Source organism: Diabrotica undecimpunctata, chromosome 6, assembly GCF_040954645.1.
Source record: "Diabrotica undecimpunctata isolate CICGRU chromosome 6, icDiaUnde3, whole genome shotgun sequence".
Taxonomy (NCBI): Eukaryota; Metazoa; Arthropoda; class Insecta; order Coleoptera; family Chrysomelidae; genus Diabrotica; species Diabrotica undecimpunctata.
This window is the reverse complement of record NC_092808.1, coordinates 16,885,567-16,905,284: the sequence shown is the minus strand read 5'-3', so window position 1 is coordinate 16,905,284 and position 19,718 is coordinate 16,885,567. Positions and strand designations below refer to the sequence as shown.

The window sequence follows — 19,718 nt, the reverse complement described above, 5'->3', positions numbered from 1 at the left end:
CCGTTTTGTCATTAGCGTTGTTTGCTTGGAAAATAATTTACAGATCTAATAGTAGGTACAGTAAGTTGTTGATTTCAATATAATCCAAACGATTTCATTTAACTTTTTCTCCGCTATTCATTGTTCAGAAGAAGGAGGCAATAATTAATTTTCTTGTTATTTGCTTTGACCCTTCGTTACATCGAATAGAAGATGATCCAAAGATTCATTTATTGATTATAATGGATTTTTTTATATAATACTCTCGCATGGCGTCTATTAAGTATCTGGCCATAAGGCAATGTCGTTTACAAAACTCTTAGTTTCATCATTACTTTGAGATAATTTTAAATTTATATTTTCTTCTTTTATTTCATCTTTACAATCGGAATTGCTTGGTTTTTCCTGCTGGTCTTTTTGCAGAATAGTTTCGAACATAAATGATGTTTCTGGAGTTTAAACAGGTGAAATTCGTGAAAATAATGACGATTGTTGTAATTGTTCTCCATCTCGAGTTAAACAACTTTCCAACGTTCTTTTCATTTGTTTTGCCACTTTATCTTAATATGTTTTTCGTTTTATTTTTTAACACCTATTTAAATTTTTATAAGAACTCATTTTAAAGATTACGTACTAAAAAAAAGAAAAAAATGATCTTCAATTAAATTTATTTTACTCAATATGTCAATCACAATTTATGGTATTTTGTGGTAGATATTATTTTAATTAAATAATGTAATACGTTTATAAAAACTTACATTTGTTTTAATAATTCGAAGATAATAATTAGCCTAATTACTTTTTTTAGGAGCAGCAGCTTTTCTAGCCTTTTGGTGAACTTGCGGTACTCTTGGCGGTTTTTGGCTTAGATGCCTTTGTTTTTTTCGCTTTGGTTGGTGTTTTTACTTTGGCCTCTGCTGAAGTCGAAACTGAAGATGAAAATGACGCAGTTTTAGGAGCTCTTTTTAACTTTCTTCGCCTTCGCCGGCTTTTCTCTGTTTTTGATGGTGCTTTTTTAGCCTTAGTCACGTTTTTACAGATTTTGCCTTTTCGCTGTTAGCAGAACGTTTGGCGGCGGTGGCAGTTTTTTTCGGTTTTAGTTGTTCCTCCAGCTTTCATTTTTCTCCTGAACTAGGTTTTGTAGATCCAAAGCACGATGAGATAGACGCTAACTTGAAGATCCTGACGCTCCTTTTCCCTTTGTTTACACAAGATCCAGTAGCAACTGCAGATTTTAAATATTTTTTGATGAACGGTGCAACTTTTGTAATTTGCAGCGATATATTTCTTGATAGCTTGAATATAAGAATCACCTCTTTTTGGATTTTTTACCTTCTTTTTATTTTTGAATGTTGAGGGTGTTTGTAGCGTTCCAGATTCCGACGTAGCCGAAGTAACTGATGATTGGTTTTCTATATTTAGGAATTTTACAAAGTATTAACTATGAATCCCAAACAATCTATTTGCAATCAAGGCTAGGACTTAAGTCTTAATTGCACAATTTTCAATCAAAACTCACATAAAATACAATACGTAACGTTTAGGAGACTGATTTAAATAGCTACGTTTGACTTTTTAAACTCGATAGGCGCGAGACTCTATGGTATTTACACACATCGACATAGACACTTTCGGTTGTGGATGCATAAGCACGGGAATGCTCGTTACTTGTAGAATTTATCAAACAACGATTCGGCATAAGTAATTATAAAAAATAAAAACATAATTTTCGGGCCCCAGAAATTACGGGCCCTAGGCACGTGCCTAGGCCTTAGTCCGCCCCTGGCCATGGTCCAATTAAGAAAAAAAATTAATTCTTGGTTTAGTTTTTTTCTTAATCTGTTTTACGCGCGCTTATAAAATTACTATTAAAGGCTAAATATAAAGTAATAGTGCCGTGAATTTGTTACAATTGATTTATAATATACCTATCGATTTTTTATGTTGTAGTTTTATTATAGATTTGTTTACAATCTTCTGGTATTTTTTATATTTTTAAGCTAGATGTATTTGCTTGATGACGTGTGTATTTTTACGATTCAATTTTAGACATATCTAATAGGTTTGATTAAAGTATTTAAAACTGATTCTATTCTAGTATAATCAAACAGAATGATTAATTACACGTGTGAAAACGTCAAGACTGCGGGAAATCAATTTAATGTATCATCAATTAGTTAAGTATATTCAAACATTTGCTCTCGTCGTGTACATTCGAATACAAAAATACCAACAGATGTATAATAATTAAAAGCGTATTTTAAGTTTGATTAAAAGGAACTAAGTCAGGTAAACACTCGTGTGTTAGTTTTCTTTTCTAGTAAGATTTAAAAGTTTTAACATGACAAATGCTGAAAAATTTCACATTTACTTTCAATAATCGTTTTAATGACGTGACAAATTCGTTGAGATGCCATATAATTGTTTTAAATAGAGCGGATGGCGACCCAAGCTCTAAGGCTTTCATAATAACCACTGTTTAATGGACCGTTAATGTATTCAGAGTGGCAGGACAGTGGTTACAAGCATAACTTAATTAATTTCCGATATATAATGTGTGTAAGTTTAGAAATTCAAAATAGTTTCTTTCAGGAAACAGTGTTTAATTTTTAATAAATCAAGAAGTATTTTTTTGTACAAGCTTTTCTGTTCAACTTTTCAGATCCTTTTGTCGAGGGAGATGAGACCAATGCTTTTTTCATTCGATACATCGGCTAACATATCCTGAAAATTTCTGTCCTTGTTAACCACTTTCCTCCAAGTTGCTCTATCCAGTAGAATCTGATCCCAGTTCTTTATTTTCAAAGTTCTTAAATCTCCGTTAACTTGGTCCTTCCATCGGATCTTGAGTCTCCCTTTTGGCCTCTCTCCTTCTGATGTTTACTCTGTTAATCTTCTTTGAGCTGCGTTTTCCGCTTTCCTAAATATATGTTCGTACCATATATTCTTCTGTGCTTTAATTAGTCTTACAATGTTTTCTTCCTTCAGTATATCATCCATTTCAAAATTAATTAATGATCTTATTTTCTTTGGTTGATTCTCTTGGGTCAGTTCATATTTTGATTGTAATCAGTTACAGCATGAGGACATGACACCTGTCCCAATTTTTTCTTTTCGACTCACTTGACTGTCTAGCTCAGGGTTGTGGAAGTTGAATGTTTTGTATAATGTTTTTAAATTCGTTTGTATAGTGTGGTATTTGGTTCTACTAAGTGCCAATTTTCTTCTAAAATTTTAATTGAGTTTCCCATGGCCCGTTTGACGATTCATAAATCTTTTATCTATAATATAATTATTTAGAAACATGTATTTGTAGGAATGTGTAACCAAAAATCAAGTCATTGTACTTTTATCACCTTTAAGACAAAAATAATCACCCTTATGTGACCCTAAAGTTCACATTTCACTTTTATTAATTAACTTTTTATATTTGTTTTCAAAACATTTAATTACCAATAATTATTACACAACAAACCCACACCGTAAGTGAAATGTATTAGGAGTGACTGTTGAAATTCTTTTTATTGATGATTAGTGTCTTACACAAAAGATAAGCACGTGAAGATAAAATATTACGTAACTATAAATAATTAGGAACATTGTTTACCGTTCTATTGACTATAATATCACCTAAAAGACGATAATGCTAACGTGTTTGTCTATCTGTTGGAATGAAAATAACCAAATTGTTTTTCTGGTGTTACTGTTATAATAGTCGCAAAGGAGGCATTTTTGTTCATCATTTGTATAAAACAATGCACAATATTGCATTCGCGATGCAATCGTGCGAGGCAATTCGTTACTATATATTTCTGAAATAAAACCAGATATTATGTTTTTTCTACCTTTTTGAATTATTATTTATTTAGCGTATAGCATTTCGACGGTTGTAAATATATAAATAAAATAACAGAAATAGAGTCAGGAACTTCTAAAAAGAATTGTAGTGTATTGTGTATTATATTATTCCGGTAATAGCACTGAAGACCCGCATCACAAAAATGGGGTAGGTATATTAGTAACGCTGTGAGTAATATACAACAAAAGTTCTTGAAAATGACAAACACTATAAAGAAAGCAACGTCGAACAACATGCCAAGAACAAAAAGATTTGGAAAATACCACTGGTTCGATGAAAAATCTAGAACAGAGTTAAAAAAAGGTCAAATTTGAGATTCAAAAGTTTGCGAGAGCAAAAACAAGACGACCTATAAAGTTATGCCGAACAACGAAAAAATGTAAAGAAAATCCAAGTGCACAGAAAGTATGCGGATGATAAAGTAAAGCGTATTAAAGAAAATTACAAGAAAAACGAATTAAAAAATTTCTACAAAGAGGTAAAATATATTAAAACATAAAGCAGGGAATCCTGATAGTGGTCGAAGACCAAATATGTGAAAGATGGACAGAATATTTAAGAATAGAGCTGCTAAATGACGGAGTGACTACCGAAGAAAATTATAATGAAGAAGAAATTTATGAAATAATAAAAGCTATGAAAAATCAAAAAAGCCCCGGGGAGAACGGCAATATAGCAGAGAACTTAAAATATGGAGGACTTTACGAAACCAACTTTGTGAGCTAATAGTTGAAGTGTGTGATGCCGAAGAAATGTCCCAAAAATGGAACAAGTCTATTATAATTCCTATACACAAAAAGCAGATAGAACTGGCAGATAGAGGAATATCCTCGTTAGAGGTAATATACTAATTAATTAAAAAACGATTAGAAATATATGTGGAGAAGAATCTAGGAGAATACCAAGGAGGTTTTCGCAAGGGAAGATCAATAGTCGATCAAATTTTTAGCTCAAATAAATCCTGATCAATTGCTATGAATACAACATTTCAGCACAAGTACTTGTCATTGATTACAAAGCTGCCTACGATACAATAGACATAAACAAATTAATAGAAACGCTAAAAGAATTCCAAGTACCAGAAAAAATAGTAAGATTTGTAAAAATGACAATTAGAAAAACCATTTGTGCTGTGAAATACAATGGTACAGTCTCAGAAGAATTCTAAGTGAAAAAAGGTGTTCGTCAAGGAGACCCGTTATTTACCTTGATATTCAATATACTTCTAGAAAAAATTGTTAGTGAGATAAATGGTCCGGCAATCTTTTCTATTAAGAGCACCAATGCTTAGCGCACGCTGATGATGTGATCTCATTGCAAGAAATGAAAAAGAATTGGCAAGTATAGCACAACGACTGATTCGGAGAAGCTCTAAGATTGGACTGAAAGTTAATATTAACAAATTCAAGACATAGAAATCTCAAGCAAAAAGGAATAAACACTTCAGAATGATAGTTTGGGTTTTCTCTGCCGCAAGTTTCAGTCCGTGCTGCGTCATTTATTTCTTTACGATGCGGCCTGCGTTCCGAACCCAGTATTTGAGATCTGGCTCATCCCGGGCCACTACCAGTACAGCGAGGTCCTCCGCGAATGCGAAGGGGGTTGTACCCTCTCCGTAATTCACAGTGCATAACCCCGTCATATACCAGGTTCCATAGCGTCAGGCCCAAGACAGATCCCTGTGGTACCCCGGCCGTCACGTCCACGATCGTGTCCTTTTCCACCATAATCCTTCTCTCGGACAGATACTCCCCCACCACATTCATCAGGTAACCAGAACATTCTCTCTTCTCCATTGCCGAACTCGGATTTCGCAAATGGTTCCTATGGCGTTATAACCACGAAATTCTAAAAATGAAACTAAATCCGTTCCAGAAAACAAATTATTCATATAAATATTGTATCTTAGATTGCTTTTCTCGGCTGGCAGATTATCTAATAGTACCTAATAACAAAGGACTAGCAGCTTTTCCAAATAGTTTTTCAGTCATTATTTGATTTTGGATTTTTTCCTTGGTATAAGTCAAAGGTAACTAAATACCCATTTTTTGTGTTGACACACCACATTTTGTATCCAAATCTAATTGGCTTTCCTCTAATAAACTGCTTACAGCTATGTCTGACAAAGTATTTTATCATGCTTTCATCGTAAGATAAATGTTCTTCCGGTCCATAACAGGTCGTATTTTCCACGCCATGCCATTTTGGTATTATCTGAACAGTGCAAAAATCGGCAAATCTGTAAAAATCGATCTCTTCCCATCATGGCCTTGGATACTGCATAATTTTTCATATCGTCATTATAATTCCAATAATGTCGCTTGGATGGTAATTGATTATACCCACTTATATATAAAACAGTAATAAACAAACTGATCTCCTCACCTGATATCTTGGGATCGGGACAATTAAAAAATAATGCATAGCGACGACTTTCGTCCACTTAATGTTGGATAAATGCATCATTTACAAATTGTTCAAATATTTTCGTTGGAGACATTTGTTCATATTTAGAATAGTCGAGTTTTGGAAATGCTGATGCGCGTTTTTTGTCAAAGTCTGCTCCCTTCAACCATTGAGGTTGATTTAGAGGCTCAAAAAGTCTCTCTGAAATCCAATTTTTTACCACTTCAGATTCAAAATTATGGCCAGGAATGTAGTCATTCTGTATAGAATCTTCGTTCAAACCAATTCTTTCTTTGTTGGTCGTATTTCTGCTCCGGCAGCAGGTAATTGACGGGATGAAAGGTTATCTACCAGCCTAAAAATGGTAAGGTGTTAACATTACATTACTAAGGCCATACATTTTTATTATAAAAGATTTGATTAAGTACTATATCACTATATACCCTCCTTCATCTTCGTCTCCTGAATTCTCGTCAGTGTCTACATTTGTATCTGGAGGTTCTACAAAAATATCGCAATCTACCTCATCATTATAAATTATATCAAGGGCTTAAGCAAGCGAAAAACCTCGTCTAGAAGAAAAATGATAAAATTTAAAATATAGGTAGTACAAGCGCCTAGCATTGTACCAAACTAACCAAACAGTTCTTAACACCGCAAATAAATACGAGTACCTAATTGAGTGTGGACGATTATGGTTGATGGAATTGATAAAATCACATCTCTTTTATGGTTGTTTTATGACTTCAAGCTCCTCCCAAATACAGGCATGTCTGCCGTTGCTTTAAAGCAACGCACGGCGCTAATGGGTTAAATCCCGAAAAAAATCTTATTTCCCGAGCTACATGTCTTCATAGTTCCTCGAATACATAACGATGGTCTAACAGTGTTAGACCAATTTTAGATCTACTTTTTTTTTGTTCATACAATTTCGTAGGTGGTTGCCTTTCTCAAGTGATCTATTTTTGGCATGCGTTTACACTTTAAAGTCTCTAATGAAATAGGTTGAGGAGGGGAGAAATGTTTGTCTCAAGTTGGTCATTCAGAATTATATCTGTGTTTTTTAATTTGTTGATTTCCATAGATTCTAACAATGATAGCTTAAGGCCTTTATTTTGAATGTGAAGAATTTTAAATTCGTCATTAAAATAATGATTATGAGCTAGAAGGTGAAGTGCGTATGTAGAATCTGTTTTTCTATTATTAAAAGCCTTTTTATGTTCTGCTATTCGTTTATTAAAATTTCTACCAGTTTGACCGATGTAAGTTTTTAGGCAGTCGCCACATTTAAGTTTGTACACACCACTGTGTAAGTGTTTTTTATTTTGGCTCTTGTTGTTTTTAATATATTTGCCTAGGTTGTTATTTGTTCTGAAAGCCGGTGTTATTTTTTACGTCAAATGAAATTAATCTAGAGTTGTTAGGTAACTGAAAATGTTGTATTTTATTAACTAGTTCTATTGAATTTTTTATGGTAAATTTAAGTGAAAATTTAGTGTGTTCTAAACACGGTTATTTGACGTAAAAAATCTTTTTCCTAGTATCCCTCCTACAGAAACTTTTATTCTAGTAAAAAACCTTTTAGACCAAAATAGTACAAATCCAATCATTACATCTGAAATTTTACATCTTCTTGAAGTTTGCATAAACCAGGACTACTTTGAATTTAATAATCAAATATATACAAATAACCGTGCAGGACTTATAATAGGCAATCCTCTAAGCCCATTGCTATCAGATATTTTTATGGATCATCTAGAGACAAAGATTTCAAAACATCCCATATTCAAACAGTTTTTATATTGGTGGAGATACGTAGTCGACGTACTGGTATGTTTCACAGGAACTAACAGGCAACTGTACCAATTTTTATCGTATATTAATTCACTTCATAGTCATATTGAATTTACAATAGAAACAGAACAAAATCAATCCATAAATTTTTTAGATTTAAAAATTATCAGACTTAAAAACAAACATGACTTCTCCATATTTCATAAACCTACCCATACTGACACGACTTTTCATAATTCATCATCCCATCCCACACAACATAAACTGGAAGCCTATCATAGAATGTTTACATAGATTAACAGAAATTCCGATGTCAAAATACAATTTTGAGAGAGAATTAAATTTAATTAAGCAAATAGCAGTAAACAATGGATACAACGAACAAACAATTAATAAAATGTTAAATCAAAAACTACACAAGAAAGCCCTGAACTTAGTATTTCCACCACCAGAGAAAAAACCCAGTACCTTCTGCTCGATTACATATACAGGCAAAATATCAACAAAAATAGCCAAACACATAAAAAAGAAAGGAATAACACAAGCTTTCAGAACAAATAACAACCTAGACAAATATATTAAAAACAACAAGAGCCAAAATAAAAAACACTTACACAGTGGTGTGTACAAACTTAAATGTGGTGACTGCCCAAAAACTTACATCGGTCAAACTGGTAGAAATTTTAATAAACGAATAGCAGAACATAAAAGGGGCTTTCAATAATAGAAAAACAGATTCTACATACGCACTTCACCTTCTAGGTCATAATCATTCTTTTAATGACGAATTTAAAATTCTTCACATTCAAAATAAAGGTCTTAAGCTATCATTGTTAGAATCTATGGAAATCAATAAATTAAAAAACACAGATACAATTCTGAATGACCAACTTGAGACAAACAGTTCTCCCCTCCTCAACATATTTCATTAAAGACTATAAAGTGTAAACGCATGCCAAAAATAGATCACTTGAGAAAGGCAATTAGCCGAAACAGCTGTAGTGATTTAAAATAAATTTCAGTGTTTTATTGTTACATAAAATGAATTTCCATCAAGTAACGGTCGAATCCATCAATTGGTTACTTATATATTACGATAAGTTAATTTAACTCTAATGTTTGCTAGATCCAATCCTGTTCCTATTAAATAAAATCAATGAATTGATTTATAGATAAAAACTGTGTCAACATTTGCTTTACCTAAGCATGGAACTGGTTTCTGTAAGCTGGTTTACAAAAATAATAAATAGGTATATAGGTACTATAAAAATTTCGCGGTAGTGGACAAAAGTAGTGAATAATTATTGTGAAAATTTTTTTAGTAAGTGTCATACGATGTGCCACATATTAAATGTTATCTAAAACAATAAAAACAATAATTTTGTTTATATTTATGTTTTGTTTATGTTTATATTTTTATATAATATATTTTTAAATAGCGATATAACCAATCAACTAACAAATAAACCTGCTGTGGAATCACTTCACATTTCTTAAAGTATGTCAATCTGTCGATAAGCTCTTTTTATTTCAGATTATTTTCTTCTTTTTTGCAGTTTCTGTTTGTTTCAAATGACTTCTGAGTCTTATTATTATTATAGTTTTGTTTTGTTTCTTGTTGATATATTTTTATTATTTTCTCTACGTTGCGTTGGTTACGAAACGGGACCATAAGTCTACGTGTTAGGGGAGAGTGAGGCAAAATGGTCACTGCAATAATTTTTCAGGCTAAAAATAATATAAAACGAAATAATTAAGTAAAAATTTAAACAAACAATAAGAGGAGTATTACACAATATATTTCTGTGAAAAAATCTTTGATACCCAAATCGCAAATATAGATACAATTTCTGCTTTCCAGTCACATCCGCATACAATAGATGGCACCATTTATTGCACAAAATGCAATTAATCCAGATCTCCTTCGCCTGCGATGTACTGAATAATTTCGAGCAAAATATACAAGCGACGTAGTTTTCATCATCATTAAATCTTTTATTTTCTTTCTTTTTTTGCTTACAGCTGTTCTGGCTGCTTGTGAAGTTGATTTTGGTGTTTTTATTTTTCTTTTACTAAAAGATAAATGAGTGTAGTAAAAATCTTGTTCCTTTGGTGAAGATCCTTACGAAGGTCTTGACTCCTTGTCAAAAGAGTTGCCTGATGTAGTGCAGATATATCATATATCGTATCCTCCAGCGATGATGGAATTTCATTCCTTTTAACACCACCTTTCTGTTCTGAAGTGTTAACTTCGGACAGTATTCGGTTTTGAATTACCAATTGCAGAGCTTGTAATGTCAACTTTATCGTTTGTAACAACGACTTTCAGATTTGAAGCTGCAGTGGGTAAAGTTTTATTTTCTGGTAATCCCCCGAATAGTTTCCAAAAAGGTGATATCATCTGAAGATCACCCATTTAGTTCCCATTCCTCTCACTCGTCTGATGAAGCTGTATTACGAATTTTTCTTTTCCTTATAAGTAAAGAACTTGGAAGCGAAGAGGTACCTCTTTGTATTTTTCTTTTCCTTTTAGGTAAAGAACTTGGAAGTGAAAAAGTATCTCTTTGTTGAGAAGTCGTTCTTGGTTCATAAATAAGATCAACGGTTTCATTTTCCACTATAAGTCGATCAGTTGTACATGGTGGTTTAAATTTATAATCTGGGAATATGTTCGAATATGTTAGGACAGATGCATGTTGTCTCGAATCCACTAAGTCCGTTTTTAAATGTGGCAGCTGTTCGATCCGATTTTCCAAACAAGCTAGCTATATTGTACAGAGTTAAGACTTTTCCAGAGTTTGTTTTAAGCCAGAAAATAACTTCCTTATTAGAATACGTCATTAGAACCCTATCTTTCACTGAGCACTGTGTATGTTGTTGAGAATGATTTAAGAACAGAATCAAGGTTTTTATGTATTCATATTAGTTGTAAAGAGAAAATGTTCTATATGGGACGCCTTGATTCATTTCTTCGTTTGCGAGGGAATATTATTGCCGGAGGAATCAATTGACCCGCAGCATTTACACACAGAACAATGGTGACATGGTCTCTCCTTTCAGGGCTTGTTAAGAAACCAACATGTTTCTACTCTTTATGTGCTAAAATTTTGGCAACTTGCTAGGGACCGTCTGGATACCAGACTCATCCATATTATATATTCTCATAGGATTGATGTTATTTTTATTTTGTATTTCAGTTAAAGTGAAAAAAATTAAAGCTGACTGAGGCAGCCTCAGGAGGTCTAAAAGAAATCTCTGAATAATGGAAAATCTTTAAATCATTCCGTTCTAGCTTACTTTGGTTTTAGAAAAACTATGTTTAATACCGTTCCTCTCCGCAAGCTCGTAGACTATTTCACAAATGTTTTTATTCGTCATGCTGAATAGTCGGTCTTCTATATCTAAAACATATTCCTTTAAGTAAATCTCCAATTCTTTGGGTAATGTTGTAGTCCATCAACCAAGGCTTTTCGAATAATATGTTGCCTAAAAGAAAATACCGATAATGTTCTGACATCTCCCTTATGAATAAAGTAGTCTACATTTAGTTCACTTACCAATACATTATGATTTTCGGCCCTTTTTTAAGTACTTAAGAGCAGCAATCATTGTATCCGTAGAGATGATATACCTACATTTGATTATTATAAAAAATATTCCTGTATAACTCAAAACTTTATTTGGTACGCTGAGCAAGGGTAAAATATTCTCCGGAGTCATTTTGCCTCAAGAAGGAGGGATCATTTTACCTCAAATCAAAATCTGATTAAATATAAAAAAACTAATGTACTGTTAATGAGTGACTTTTGATAATTAGAGAAATTCCAACATATTTGAAATAAACAGAAAAAATACCTCCATTAAAAATACCTACCTACTTTAATTAAAACGCCTAAAAACACAACTTTTGTAAGCACGAAATTAGCGATATTGCATGTGTTTTAATAGGTTATATTAAAACTAGCCTATAATGCTTCGCACATCCTCACAGCTACAAGTGGCACTAGTAGTAGTGAATATAATAAAGAAAGCTAAAGAACGGCTTTATGAAAATTATGAGAAATATGTTGGGGACCATTTTACCTGACTTTCCACTATTAAATACGATTTGTGTGTCTGTTTATTTTGTAACTGAATCTGACACAACAATAAAGCTTACATTTTTACCGTAATAAAAAATATCCATTTGGAATACTAAATTCTTAATGTGTGTTTAGTTCGGCTTTGTTAAATATGAAAAATTTATTGTATGTTATTGTTTTCAGATAATATCTCTGAATATACCTTTGATTTAAAGAAAAACAATAATGGACGGAGGTATCAAGAAAACAAGAAATCCAAATCCAAGAGAAAATGCATTTCCATTATCTGCAGCCACTTTCTGGTAAGATTTACTTATTTTTTAACGTAAATTTAAATTTTCATCCAATTCTAATAAAATTAGTAGAGATTCAAGAAAAATACCGTTGAAAATATTTCTTTAGTATTTTACTTTTGAGTCTCCGAATTACTACTATACTACTGTTACGGTGGTTTTCTCCAATAAACGCCTTTTGCTGCGTATAGCGTTACACCATTCGTCGGGCCTGTACGCTCGTACCACAGTTGCACATTGCATTCAGCGTACAATAAGAAACTGCATCCATTATCTCGGCCGTACAGCCGAGTTCATAGCTGCTCTAAAGTGATTCTAGTTGCTGATTTCTGATGAAATCTATTTTATGTACTTTTCTAAGCATGCAGTGTATTTATTTCGAGACCCTCTTTCAGGAAGACAAGCTGGTGTTGGGAGTCAGTAACGAGTATTTTGATACCCACTTTCATAAAGACAGGTCGGTGTTGTGAGTGGGGAAACTTGTTATGGGGGTTTCTTGAGGACGGAATTAGATGGAGTAAATGTTTCATATAAATAGCAGGGTGGCTAGCTATTGGTTTACGTAATCGGACATGAGTCACCAAGGTATTTGTACATAATAATAATTTTTAAATCATCTACTTTAATTGTAACGATATAAACACTAGGACATGCAATTGAGTACATAGAAGATACGAATATTATATAGGCAGGGGTATTAAGAACACTTAATAACCATATTGGACAACTCATCATCATTCTGGCTTTACAATGTCCCTATCCATCGCCTTCCTCCGCCAAGCACGTATTTCCATATTTCTCATGTCTTCATCGATGTTATCAAGGAACCTTGTTCTGGGTCTTCCTCTTCTTCTCTGACCAATAGGTCTATCAAGGAGCATTTTTCTAGCGGAGTCATTTTGTTCCATCCGCATTACATGCCCTATCCACCTCAGACGTCCTATTTTAATATGTTTTACGATATCTGGTTCTTGGTATAATCGATGTACAGTTTTATTTTGTATTTCTCGATATAATTGTGGATTTAAGGAGGAGATTGAACCCAAAATAGCATCTGTTGGCCGTGCAAATTCTGCGGTTTATCTCTGCGGTAGTATTATTTTCAGTGTTAAGGAGCGTTCCCAGGTATACAAATTCGTTCACTGCTTCGATGACGTCGTTTTCTATAACAAGTGGTCGTCGGATTTATGGTTGCGTGCTTATTTTCATATACTTCGTTTTGTTGGTGTTTATTATTAAACCCATTTTTGTGATTGATTCTTTTAATGCTACACACGCCTCTCGTACAGCGTTTTCCGTTCTCCTTACAATATTGATATTATCAGTATAGGCAAGATTTGCACTGTTTTATTATATATTGAACCAATGATTGTAATTTGTGATATACGTATTACTTTTTCCAGAGCCAGATAAACAGTATACACGAGAGAGAGAGTCTCCCTGGTGCAGAGTTTTGTTAGATTTACAAACTGATTTGGTATTCCTAGCTCTTTCATTGCTTTGTTCGTTTCTAGTCACAGAGTCGTAGGCTGCTTTGTAGTCTATAAATATACGATGAGTATCTATGCTATATTCCAGTGTTTTTTCTAAAATTTGTGTCAGGGTTGTAATCTGATCAATTGTCGATTTACTACCTCTGAAACCAACCTGATATTTTCCTACTATCCGTAAAGATATCTTCTTTTTTGTGTATGGTGCAAAGTATTCCAATATTCCAATCATTGGGGAGTGATTTCTGTGACCATATTTCTTTTATAAGCTGCACATTGGACAACTACAAACTGAATATAGTAAATCTCTAGGATCTCCTAGAGTCTTTGCTCAAGAGACCATGTTGAGACCATCTTGGGGGATATTATTGTACAAATTGGACATGACGATATCTACAGGTTAACAATTGAACAATACCTACTTCTTATACGAATTAACCAAGTACGGTTGAATGAGATTATTGAATTTTACTACATCTTTAACAAGGCAGTGTCTAGTACTTGCTTCAAACAAAAGAATTTACACCAAGCAACGTGGACGACACCAGAAAGAACTAGTAATCAAATATACTATCTCTAATAGAATCCAGACACGGTTTAAATGCATGAATTTATCAAGAATTTATCTAGATGGCGAAAAAGAAGACTTGTGAACATAAGGGTTTGGTTAGACCAGGCCCAAATGAGCTGTAAAATCAGAAAAAAAGATCTGTTTGAGAAAAAAAAATTGTAGATTGACAGGATGGAGTGTCCCTCAATAGTCAATACATTTTTCTATATTTTACGCTGGCCTCATTCCTTTCCCTTTTAACATGGAACCAATAACCAAATATATTAATTTTTAAGTTTATTATTAGACCAATATTATCCTAAATCATTTAGTAATCGTTTTTTATTTTTTTAGTTACACAATTCCCACCTTCATTAAAGGATTCAAACGTGATCTCGATGAATCTGATTTGACTGAAACTCTCTCCGAACACAAGTCTGACTATTTGGGGAATAAAATAGAAAAATACTGGAAATCAGAAGAGGAGAGAGCTAAAAAGAAAAACACTACTCCCTCTTTACAGCGGACACTGCTAAAAGCTTTTGGGTGGGAATTTTTAGCGATGGGTATTGTTCTGATCTTGTCAGAAACGGTAAGGTAGGTAAATTTATGTAGGTGTGATTATTTCAGAGAGAATAAAATATAATGGTAGATTAAAAAAAAATGTATGTATTATCACTGAATAAATATATCATAACAGATATTTCATCGCCACAAAATTCAGTAGGCAGCTCCTCTTGCTCTGTATATGTATTGAACGAATTTAAAACGGAACATACGAAATCAATGTATTTCGGCTCAACTCCGCTCTAGGTGGTTGGCCAACAAAAGGTTGTCAAATAATTATATTATAAAAATCCAATACTTCAGCGGGTTGCTGGATTCGGAACTCATTCAAGAACAAGTCAAAACTCCACCCAAATAGGTTGCCTAGAATCACTGAAAAAACTAGACTAAACAAGCAGTTATTATGCTGTCAAACCTCTTATCGCTTCCTTATAGTCCAAGAGATAGAGCCGAAATTTTGAACTGATCAGTAATATGACATTTCTCTATTTGAATATATTCATTGTAACTGGGTTAAGACTTTGCCTTACAGGCGGACGCCCCTCGTGGTACAGGGGGTGGCTGTACAGGGATGAAGTTGTCAATTTTTTCAGAAAAATTACCGATCGATAATATGGCTGAAAATTTGCCCAGAGTAAGATCTTGGTATAACTAGACGAAATCCCAAAGGGCGGACGCGAGAGTGGATACATAAGGTGTGGCGGACAGGGGTGAAATTGCAATTTTTTGGGGAAAAATTAACGATAAGTAATATGTCCGCCATTTTCATGGCTCATTATTTAGCCCCTAAAAACTTTAAATCCAAAAGGGCGGACAGCTGGGTTGGTACAGAGAGCTACAAAACGGGGTCAAATATAACACTTGCCTGCGCATTTTAGGTCTCGGTAACAATTTTCAAACTGATTTTATTATGATATTTTTATACCGATTGATTTGAAAATTTGTATGCCCACTTCTGTTAGTATTCTGAGAAGCGTCAAGTAGAGTTTTCCTCACAATTTTCCAAAAAAAATTCCGTAAATGAAAATTTTCGTAATTTTTTGAGGTAAAATCTAATTTGTAGAATCCTTTGGATTTTCTGTAAGTTATACCATGATTTTTTTCCAAAAATTTTCAAACGATTTTTCCGATAAGAAAAAAAATTAGAAAAACTTTTCTAAAACATTTGATAAAACTCTACGTCACTGTCTGAATCTTTTATAGAATATTCTGTAGTTTTAAAATGATATTATGATAATGTTTTTTTTTTCAAACTCAAGTCATATTTACTTTACAAATCACATTTTTTTCTTAAATATAAATATTTTACGAATTAATTTTTAATTGAATACATGTTTGATATTTGATATTTTATTAAATTAAAGTAATTTTATAATGTTAACTATTAAATATTTTTGGTATAACAAATAGTAATTTTACTTATTTTTTATTACAATAAAAAGGTTTTTAAATTTATATTGCATAAATAATGATTGTTCAGATATAAGAAAAATTTGATTTATTATTACATTAATAATCAAATACAAAATATATTATTTCTATTTATCAATAGGTAAAATTCAATTTGTAGAATTTCTTTAACATTTTACAAATAATTATTAATCAATAATTAAAAAATCAATTTAATAGTGGAATTATCAATTTTTTAAGTTTTGAAATTTACTTTGTAGATATTTTCAATATTTTTTTTAACTTTCAAATTGATTGAATTTTTTTTCATTAGTTAATTATAATTTTACAAATTCTGTTTGGACATTAATTTTGCATCATTATTATTTTAAAATATTAAAATAATAATGATGCGCGTTCATTTAGATCAGTAATTCTAGACACATGCGCTAAATGTAATAAGTATCAAGATGCTTTTATTCAACTTGGTGAAACTGACTTCGATTGTAATGAAGTTTTTGTACCTTGTATGTACCTTGGAAACTTTCATATGTCACTTATATGGAACAGGACTGACGAGAACAATTCCAAAAAGAAAAGTAAACGATGTCAGATTTTCAATATTTAACCGGCAGTATAAGTTGCATGATGTGAACGAGCCTTAAAAAAAAACTAAAAAATTTCGATGCTTCAAGCTTACCACCATGTCAAGATGAATTACACCAACATCTACTGCGAGCTCATTATATTTCAAATATTTGGACAAATGCTCATAAAAAAGTACCAACAGAATTGATTGTTGAAGAACATGGTTGGGAGTTTGAAGATAAAACATATAAATTCAAATGGTTTAGTGGACCTCAAATGTTAGAATCAGTTCGAGAAGTTGTGATTGAAAATGAAGCAGATAATAAATGTGATATTATTGAAAGTGAAAGTGACGAAGATGATAAATGTGATGACATCAATGAGAGTGAGAACAATGACGAAATTTTTAAAGTTTTTCTAAATTTTTTTTTCTTATCGGAAAAATCGTTTGAAAATTTTTGGAAAAAAATCATGGTATAACTGACAGAAAATCGAAAGGATTCTACAAATTAGATTTTACCTCAAAAAATTACGAAAATTTTCATTTACAAAAATTTTTTTGGAAAATTTTGAGGAAAATTCTACTTGACGCTTTTCAGAATAGTAACCGAAGTGAGCATACAAATTTTCAAATCAATCGGTATAAAAATATCATAATAAAATCAGTTTGAAAATTGTTACCGAGACCTAAAATGCGCAGGCAAGTGGTACATTTGACCCCGTTTTGTGGCTCTCTGTACCAACCCAGCTGTCCGCCCTTTTGGATTTAGAGTTTTTAGGGGCTAAATAATGAGCCATGAAAATGGCGGACATATTACTTATCGTTAATTTTTCCCCAAAAAATTGCAACTTCACCCCTGTCCGCCACCCCTTATGTATCCACACCCTTATTTCGTCTAGTTATACCAAGATCTTACCCTGGGCAAATGTTCAGCCATATTATCGATCGTTAATTTTTCCGAAAAAATTGACAACTTCATCCCTGTATAGCCACCCCCTGTACCACGAGGGGCGTCCGCCTGTAAGGCAAAGTCTTAACCCAGTTACAATGAATATATTCCAATAGAGAAATGTCATATTACTGATCAGTTTAAAATTTCGGCTCTATCTCTCCGACTATTAGGCAAGCACCTCTTTCCTTTAAAGGAGACAGATAGTTGAACGATATTTTATACAATGTCTATCACCGGGTATGGATTTATTTTTGTCCAAGTTTTATATTGGTCCACTATTTCAAATGCAGTTCAAACAGATATATATTAAATTGTATGTTCCGTTTTAAATTGGTTCAATCTGTATGTATATCCTGTATTGACATACAATTTACCATCGACTCTAAACGACTAGAGAGGAGCTAGCTATATAACGACCTCTGTCTGTTTATGAGGTGTAAATAAAGCAAAACCTTTGTCATTTATTTGTGTGTTGAACGTTATTTTTAAAATTATTTCTTATCAATTAGAATAAATAACTGTTAATAGACGTTTTATGTTATTTGTTTCGTTATTTTTGTTTTTTGTCCTTACATGGTTAACGAACTATGTTTTTCAGAATAAATAAATTTCAAGTAGTAATGTATGTATTGCTGTGAAGATATTTTCTTGTGGCATTTTAAAGTAATTACTATTTAAATGGGAATAAGCCACAATTAAAGGTTAAAGTACGGTTATTGACGTTTCAATTTCCACTTCGGAAATTGTTCTCAAAATACAAACATTAGTAAATTAAACAAATTTTGTTTTTTTGTTATTTTTGTTAAACAAAACTCTTCCTACACATTTTTTTTATCCGTGATTATATGGCTTTCTTTATTCTTTGTTTTTGATCGATTTCTCTATATTTTTTGTATAATTCTTCATTTTTCGCCTTTCATTCATTAGTCCTAATAACGTATGGTCCTAAAGTTTTGGGAAAAATTTCAAAAGCATATAACTCTGACCACAATAATCTTTTACCATTTAACCATTTAACTTAACTATCCTTATTATAAATCAAAATTCAAATGACAGACAAGGGACCATTATTTTCGATTTTCCTAATAATTCCCCTGACACGTTGCATCATCCTTTGGACGACCTCAGCGTCAATTTCTCTAATTTTTTTGTGAGATAAAGCCAGCCTCAGAAATTGCACACCATACCAAAATTTTGTCCTCAAATTTTTTCTTACTTTTGAATTTTATTTCATCAGGTACATTTTCGTAATCGTTCGTGTAAAACCCATCGTTACCCTTCATCTCAGAGTTGGACAAAGTAAAATATTTTTCATCGTCCATCACGATCAACTTGTTGACGAAATGCACTCGACTTAACGCGCGGCAACATCTCGGAATTCTTTCTAATTGATCCTCTGCGTATTTTGGAGCTTTCCTTCTTTTCCGGTAGATAATATTGTTACCCGATAGGGTCCTGTATACTGTAGTCTTTCCAACATGAAATCTTCTGGTCAGTTTTCGCTGTTAGACCCCAATTTTGTTCTTAGCTACTTCAATCAGTCTTGCCTCTCTTATATGGTTCAAAATCCGCGGTCGGCCACTTTTACGCAAGTTAACACGTGGTATCCCTTCTTCACATTCTCTGATTGTGCGATAAATTGTCGATTTGCTTATGTTTTGATCTCGATAAATATTAACAATATCTCGTTTCGACATTCGCCCAACCATATTATAAACACCTCGACGAATATCAATTTTATAAGACATTTTGCAAAGCACAAACCAAA

The 19,718-nt window shown here is 32.7% G+C and overlaps 1 protein-coding gene across 2 annotated transcripts in view; it reads left to right on the top strand.

Annotated features, from left to right (window-relative positions):
- Positions 1-19,718, top strand: part of LOC140443200 (probable multidrug resistance-associated protein lethal(2)03659) — a 103,692-nt gene that overhangs the window by 41,228 nt on the left and 42,746 nt on the right. For both annotated transcript variants that reach the window (XM_072534318.1, XM_072534317.1), the window contains exons 2-3: positions 12,304-12,422; positions 14,808-15,050. In XM_072534318.1, coding sequence (XP_072390419.1) covers positions 12,346-12,422; positions 14,808-15,050 — 320 coding nt within the window. In that variant the 5' untranslated portion in view covers positions 12,304-12,345. The remainder of the gene's footprint in view (positions 1-12,303; positions 12,423-14,807; positions 15,051-19,718) is intronic.